At 33.2% G+C, this 8,426-nt stretch overlaps 1 protein-coding gene across 1 annotated transcript; it reads right to left on the bottom strand.

Annotated features, from left to right (window-relative positions):
- Positions 1 to 3,461: 3,461 nt before the first annotated feature.
- On the bottom strand, positions 3,462 to 8,029 carry LOC110798703 (cation/H(+) antiporter 2-like). Its single transcript, XM_022003891.2, has 4 exons — positions 7,627 to 8,029; positions 5,752 to 6,747; positions 4,630 to 5,555; positions 3,462 to 4,304 (listed from the first exon to the last, which is right to left on the bottom strand). Exons 1-4 carry the CDS (start codon positions 7,777 to 7,779, stop codon positions 4,034 to 4,036), a joined length of 2,346 nt encoding a protein of 781 aa, XP_021859583.1. The 5' UTR covers positions 7,780 to 8,029; the 3' UTR covers positions 3,462 to 4,033.
- Positions 8,030 to 8,426: the final 397 nt, after the last annotated feature.

The following is an 8,426-nucleotide window of genomic DNA, read 5'->3' as shown; positions in this document are numbered from 1 at the left end:
TACGCCTGACGCCAATGCTGCTGACTCAAAGGATATATGTCCTTTTTGGATGGTATCAAAAGATGCTTGTACCTTTTGCTTGGGGAATATGGCTAGAATTTACGTCTTGAAAGCGACGTTTTGAGGAAATTTATACTGTTCGAGCTTGGTTTACGAGTCGGTGCCTGGGATTCTCGGTTTTGTGGGTCGGCGCCCGATTTTGGATTACTAGCTGAATGACATCTTGATTGGAAATATGCTTCGGAGACCAATGATGGCATCCGTTTCGATAGGTTGCGTTTGGTTTTTGAATTTGTATTTTGGAATTTGAATTTAGTACCAAGTTACGGGATGGGAACGGACTTGAGAATTGGATTTTGGAAAATTGGACTTGGAACAAGTTAATTGTAACTTAGCATTAGGAGATTCCACTCGGAATTTCACCAACGTTGAAGCTAGGTTAAAGGTTTCGTCATCGGCCCTAAGAGGAGACACCAATTAAGTGTCTACACCTAGGTTCCAATTAATTTGACTAAAGCTAATTTATCAACAATTTTAGCAAATTCAATGTTCTAATATGCATGAAAACCGGCCAAAGTAGTATTATGCTAGGATTTCCTACACGAAAATGATCCTTATATTGAATATTTCCATGATAAAATCAATTTAAATAAGTGTCTGGTTCTCGAATCCGGATCTCTATTTGGTTTTCGATTCCTTGCCTTATCCAAAGAGTCATGGTCTTTCTAAACCAACCCTTAAATGCTTGGTGGCGACTCGTTTCAAAATCAATGTTCTAAGTCATAGGGACATTATCTTGAATTTTGATTTTCAAATGTTTAAAAACGGATTGTAATTTAGCACGATTCTCGTAGTTGGCTCCCCTTGAGGGTTTGATTATAAATAATCAATTCTACTCTTGCCAATCATGCTTCTTGACAAATTATTCCGAAGTTTGGTGCACTTGGTCATTTTCAAACGAAAATAGGTTTTTCTCGGAAAACTCCAAGTCAGGAAAAAGGGAAGAATCAGTAGCCCCCTACACCTAGGTCTATCAAGCTTGTTGTTAGCGTCTTATCTACTTTCTATGATTGCTGACTGTAAATTCATACAAAATTTATACTTCCCCTGTTCTATAAATTGCACCATGGCTGACTTTTATTCCTCCAACACATTACTTTGACTCTTAGTATCTCAAATCGTGTGTAAGTAAATTTTAAAAAGTAATTGATATTTAGAATATATATATATATATATATATATATATATATATATATTTATATATATATATATATATATTTATATATATATATATATATATATATATTTATATATATATATACACACATGACTACAATTTTCTTACGTGTGAATCACAAAAAATGGCCAAAATTGAAGTATGAATAGTGTAAAACACAATGGTGCGTTATTTACGGAACAAAAGAAGTATCTATTTTGGTAGCATCTCAAAGGATGTTCAACAACAGGTACTTCAATCAAGTGGCTTTGTAAAAGGAATATTCCCTCTAAATATTTGGATTCCCTCATAATACGATAAGATAATCCATGATCCATGGTTATTGGTGATAGGTTCATGGATAAAATTATGTGTCAAATGACTTGTTGGTCAAGCGGACACTTATCTTATGATATTAGGACAATTTTGATCAATGATGTCCTTATTGGGTTGGACATTAACTAGAGTTAGATTTTTCTGATTACTAAACAATATGACCAAGATAATTCAAATTTATAGATTTTTTTAATAGGAAGGAAAACCTGTGCCATCCAAATCCCATCCAGTTGCATAAGAATGGGTTTTCAAAGATATATTTAGGTCTTGGAATCAAGGATTATGTGAAACGAAATTTGGCGGTTAATTGAATTATGGTTAACAGAGGTTCTCAAAATTGTAAACTTTGGGTTAAATGTGTGAACTCAGTCTATAAGCAAGCTAATTTGTGGGAATGTGTTCCGTTGACATAGGGATACAAGTTGGGATTCAAAATGTTTTTGTAAAGTCCGAGATATAATGAAAGAGGGTTTTACTCAGGATAGCTAGTTTGCGGGATGGAAAGCTTACTCCATTGTAGAAGGTATAAGAGGTTAAAAGGGGTTTATGGTAGGTGCAAGTGTTCTAGATGGGACTAGAGCAGATAAAATGTTCCAAACATTATTCCTTTATTACTTGGGTGGATGTGCCGAGGAAACTGAAAACAAGATATAAATTCCACGTTTATGGTGTGTGTGGTTTTGTTTTGTGTTTGTTGTGTGGAGAGGGTTCTGTAAGTATATAACATTTATTATTTAGAAGGGAAAACATGTTAGTGGCTTAACATCATGTACAATGAATTTGATTGTATTTTTACATATTAGAAGAAATGGTGCAAGAAGTACAAGTCTTGGAAGCAAGGAAGATTATTTCTACATTGGCCGCCATGGTATAACATATTTTGGTATGTTCGGAATCGAGTTTTCTTAGAGGCTGATGTGCCCATGCTGGATGTTGCGGTGAAAATGGTCCACAAAGATACCATATTGGACTCAGCACATGATAATGGATTGGCCGGTGAAAATTTTAATTCTCTATTTTGAAAAGTAGAGTATAAGTTTTGTTTAATAGTTGTGTGTTTTTTTGTAGTTGTTTTTAATTAGTGGTTATTGGTTTTAGCTTGTAAAGTGAAGGTAATGACTCTGAAACTTAATTTGTAAATAACTATATTCTTTTCATTAATGGTATTACTTGATAAAAGCTAAAAATAGAGAGAGACGTAAAGGATAAAATATTTAAATGGGATTTTATCATGGGCGACCCATGAGTTTCAACTCCCATAAACTAGTTGTCATTCACAATTCCACATGTAGCAAAGGATATGATGCATCCCAATCTATAAATAATACTTATATTTATTTTCTTTGCCAATCGTTTTCATATTCTCTCTCATTCTAGCATTTATTACCTTTTTTGAAAAATATTTTTTCCGTCTTGGACCTATTGCAATTTCAACTCCCGAATTTCCCCATTACTTATTTATATAATCATAATATATTTCACTTCAATTAGTAAATGTATGCTTTGGTTAATATATTTTTCAGAACAAATAAAATTCAAATATGGTATATCTACAATTTCAATCATTATAGATTTTAAAATCGAAAGAACAACAACAACAACAACACTACTACTACTACTACTACAACAAAAACAACAAAACAACAACAAGAATAATAAATAATTCAACATAATTTTAGAACAATTGCATCTTATACGCGTTTTTTTAGAAAAAAAAGGAGTGTTATATATAGTTGGATCTTTTGACTTTTATAGATCGATGGATATAAAAAAAATTAATTTATCTTGTCTGATATGAAATATCACGTACAATTTAATGCCCGTGCACGCGTTGCTGCTCATTAATTTGCAGAAAAAAGTACCTATAAGATCTCGTCTAGAATTTTTAAATAGAATGTTAAACACACAATAGAACAGAGAAAAGTGACTAAAACTTGGTGTAGAATAGAGAATGACTAATTTAAACATTACATACAAATAGCTTCATGAACAGAACATACTTTTTACAGTTTCAGGCTACCTAGAATCATCACATCTCTTACATAAAATATTCTACAAAGTATAGCGAAGTTCCAAAGAATTAGTAGAGTATTACCAAATCAACATAAATCTAAACTAAAAAGGCGCATACAAACTTACATAATTTAGCAACTCTAATGAACACTGGCTAAACTAAATTAACCTATTTGATCTCTAATGTCTAAAGAATTCCTACATATTTGACCAAACCAAAACCATGACAAAGCTAAATATGTCATGATACGGTCAAGAGATGGTTGTCGGACTGCAACTGTAATGGTGAATAGGGTTATGTAACAATTAGAATGCACACCTTGTTTAACATACACGACACGTGAAGAAGTGCATGTCTCCTTTTCCAAAATAAGAAGCACAGTAATTTTCCTTAACTTGGACACACATATACCAGGAGGTTGGATATAGCAAATCTTCGTCATTATATTTACACAAGTTGTTAGTTAGTCAGTCATCTAGAGGAGCCTTGTACTGCTGGATGATCAAAACTGAGCAATTAGGGTCAAACTCCGAAGAAGCCAAGAGATCTCCAACATTGCCGATTTCTGGGCATTCTTCCCAATCACTCATCCCAGTTGTTATAGCTGAATTTCGGCGTCCCCCATTCCCAACTATGAACAATTGATACATATCAATGATGTCTCTCAATGCAGTAGCTGTTTGGGATCCATTCCTCACACACTTCTCTATGTATCCCACTTGACCAGAGGTTACATACCTAATATTTGATTATACAAGAAAAATTACTAAGTCAGTCATATATACACGTAAAATGTATGTGCATGCACATGAGTCATTTGCCCGAACTATAGTCACCACATCATAGTCATTTTCTATACACACGTTTGTTCTTAATCAAGAGAATAAATTGCCATATGACTCTAATCCATCCATCACAATAGAATAAATTGTCTAAAGTTTGTCAAACTAGCTTATACCAATTGGCATAAAAACTATGTTGATTAATGTCAAAACAAATGAAAGGAATATCATGATGAAAGTGAAAACAATAACAAGTTAAGCTTATATGTACACAAGAGTACCTGTTGTAGAAATCCTCTAGAAAGGCATCGTCTGCCTCATCTTGAGCCCCACGACTTGGCATTGCCATTAAAATCTGCTCATTATCCACCGACGAAACATTGATCCTCTCTGGAGTATTGTCGTTCGAAGATGCTTGGAGAAACCTAATGATAGTAAGGTTCATGTCAAGATGCATTGCAATGTATGTACTAAGAGACAACGCTTCACGGTCGTCAGATCCTCCAAAAAACAAAGCTGCAACATGTGGCACTGTGTTTAAACCAAGTTGATTTGACTGTTGTGAAGACCCTCCAAGTCCTCGGTCAACAAGGATGGCAACCGTGCAAGGCGCATGGCGAAGCACTCTCTGATTAGTTGTGCGTATACCCTCCTTACCACTTTCCATTTTCCCATCTATTCTTTGATGCTTATGAAAAGGGAGGATTATAAGTGATGCTCGTAAATCTTCTGCTATATCACACACATCCTCAGAAAGTTTTGATATGGATGAAACAACCTTCATTTGGCGAATAAATACTCCCGTCTCACCGACAAAGTCATCAACACCATTATTGATCTCCACAGCATCATTTCCACCATAAGCATCATCATCACTCAGTTCGTCATCCTCTAATTGGTGATACATCTTACTTGTCCTTTTCTTAGGGAGAAGCTCAACCAAGTGCATAAGGTAAGCACATATAGGTAAATCTTTTGACCAACTCAACCATCCAATGACTTTTACCATAGTTGGAACATTACGAGGACCATGAACACATGCCAACACCCGTAGCTCTGTTTCCGGGTTTTGTTGGTCAAGGGGTACAGCCCTATAAGCAAATGTATTGTTGTCCTTAGAAACTAAAAAAACAATGGCGATTCCTGAAATGAGCGTATTTAATATTGTTGTTATTAACATCACCTCGACGAAGCCCTTATTCCAATCCTGCAACATAGCCAACGTGAAGACCACTTAGGTGTAACATTAGTACTACTTATAAGACACGTAATTTATCTAATTATACAAAAGAACTAAGAACTTCTACAATGTTAGTGCATTTTTGTCCTTGAGCAATATTGTAAATTTTAAGAAAGGATATTTGAGTTGAATTATGATCAGTATTATGGAAAGAAATTCTTACTTCTTTAAGTGTGATGGATCCTAAGATCATAACATCATAGTGACCTTTCAAATTAAGTAGTAAACCAAGCACAATCCCTTCTTTCAGTGGAATATTTAATCGACAACAAGCAATGAGAGTGCCTGAAATTTTGCCACCAATGCATAACAGTAAAACCCCAACGATGGTAAGTAAATTCTTGGTGTCTTTAGCGTTTGTGAAGTCAGCTTGAAAACCTGTGTAGCCAAAGTAAATTGGGAGAACGAAAGTATACACGGTATAAGATAACTTATGAATCATTGTACGAGCTGTTTTTCCTTTGCGAGGGAATGTTAATCCAAGAGCTAATGCGGCCAACAAGCTATTAGCAGATCCCCATTTATCAACCACAGTTGCACTAAGAAGAACTAAGAGAAATAAAGGAAGAATTTGAGTATTCTTTAGGTACTGACTTTCGTGACTTAGCTTGTTAAGCAAAAAGGCTATGCGTCTCACTATAAAGCAAACAACGACAGTGAAAAGCAAAGACCATAACCATGTTGTCCATTTAAAATGGGCTCGAATAATCATCGTCACTAGACCCCCGACGAATATACATATGATATCATTAATCATAGAAGCACATATAGCCAAACGCCCAAAATCTGAAGTTCCAAGCCTTAGTTCAGATATGAAACGGATAATAAGAGGAGAGGCCGAGTTAGCTATTGCCACCATAAAAATAAAGAAAAAAGCCGTAAAGCTTGCCTTGTTGTTTATAAAGTTTGTGAACATCAAGTAAGAGGTAGCTCCAGCGATGACAATACATGGTGATGCAGAACCAACAACAATAGTACTCGCAGCACGTATATGACGCTTCATATAGGAAATATCCAGCTCAAGTCCTATCAAAAATACAACACAAGTTCTACCGAAAAACGCCAACACATTATAGTAGTCCGCAGAGCTAGCCTGAATGAAGTTTTCTCCAAACAAATTTGGATTAGACAAAAATGAGTGACCAATCAACAACCCAGCCTGTTAAACAAATTCCACCATTAGGATTATTATAATAAATATTATGTATATTTATAAGTACCACTTTTCATCACCAAAATTAAATAATAAACAATATTCCGAGATTTTATTCTCAAACAAAATTTTCTAACATAATACTTTACTTTTGAAATTAGCATAACGGGTTAATTTGATCCTCTAATAAAACATTCTAAAACCCTTGATACAACTTGAGTAATCAAGTCTAGTTAAGATTTTTTTTTTCGAATTTGCTACAAGGGCATTGTAAATTATAAATGGGAGAAGATAAATTCAAATATATGACCTATCGTAAACATATCCTAAATATTGATAACTTCAAACATATTATGCATAACATATAAACCTTTTAATCAAATTTCTGAACTTCTCTTCAACATACATTTGTAAATATGACTCCATTCTCATTTCTTCTCCTTTGTATTTATTCTCTTAGACTTTCGCATCAAAATATCACATCAAAAATTTGATCTTTGGATTCCTAGCAAAAATTATACGTAAATCTAGTATTATTACCGCCATTTATTTTTCATTATAAATTTACGATACGAGATCTTCAGGGTTGATATTGCAAAATGACATTTAAAAAAAAGTATGGTAGTTAGAAATTTTCATTTGGTCTAAATTCACAAATATATGTTGTTTAACCATATCAATGAAATTTTATTCAATATATTTTGCACCATTTTACAATATCAACAAAATATAATATAATATTAACAACTCAATTTACACTAACTTAACAATGCAAATATAATTAAATGTAACAAACTTCTTGACATGCCTAAAAGTACCCAAAACAACTTATGTTTAGGATTAGATCGACTATTTAAACACAAAAGAGACACACGAAGAACGTACAATCATTTGAGGTATAGGCGTGGGAATTCCAATAGACTTAACACCAATTTGAAGGAGATGAGACAACGAAAGAAGCAAAGAGGCTTGTAAACCCATTGCCAAAACTGGGTTGAATAAATCTTGCCCACATAATACCTTTGTAGTAACATCCATATTATTATTACTATTTTCAAATAATGTAATATAAGTTTTTTAGAAATGAATAAAAGTGATTAAATAATTGATATTGTGACAATGGTTAAAATTGATGAGAGTATTGGCGATGTTTTTTCTCCCATCTTCTTCTTTATTTCCGGCGCCTGATTGTGTCGGAAATTTGTTATTATTGTGGATAATTTTTGGTTTTGTTGACATTGAGAATGGGGGAAAATGGAGAGACAAAGAGATTTAGTACTCATGGTTATTTTTCTTTTGTTTGTTTTCTATTTTCAATTTAATTGCTTGACATTTTTTTCGAATTTGATGGAAAGCCTTAGTTTTAGGATTATATTCAGGACAACCTTTCAAATTCAACTTATTTTTTATCACTTCAATTTTTTTATCAACTACTATATTTTTTCTTGTTTTGGTTTCTTACATTATTCACTTTTATTAGTGAACACATAAGAAAAAATTGTTATATAAGAATAAAAATTTAATTTTTAAAACTTAAAGGCGGATTTTTGTACAGTTATCTTCTTATAAGAATATCTCACATACATATATTTAAATAAGGAAAATTAGGTATTTACTAACATAAAAATACACCAATTTTGTATTTACTACCGTATGAAATTTTAATTTAATTTAATACCTTCATG

This window comes from Spinacia oleracea, chromosome 6 (assembly GCF_020520425.1).
Source record: "Spinacia oleracea cultivar Varoflay chromosome 6, BTI_SOV_V1, whole genome shotgun sequence".
Lineage (NCBI taxonomy): Eukaryota > Viridiplantae > Streptophyta > Magnoliopsida > Caryophyllales > Amaranthaceae > Spinacia > Spinacia oleracea.
Note: the sequence above shows the minus strand (reverse complement) of the source record. Positions and strands in the feature narration are given on the sequence as shown.

Coding starts and splice junctions, on each gene's coding strand:
- LOC110798703 (XM_022003891.2), bottom strand. CDS start 7,779: ATGGATGTTACTACAAAGGTATTATGTGGGCAAGATTTATTCAACCCA. Junction 6,748..7,626: donor CGCCTATACCTCAAATGATT/GTACGTTCTTCG, acceptor TTTGTTTAACAG/GCTGGGTTGTTGATTGGTCA. Junction 5,556..5,751: donor GATCCATCACACTTAAAGAA/GTAAGAATTTCT, acceptor GCTATGTTGCAG/GATTGGAATAAGGGCTTCGT.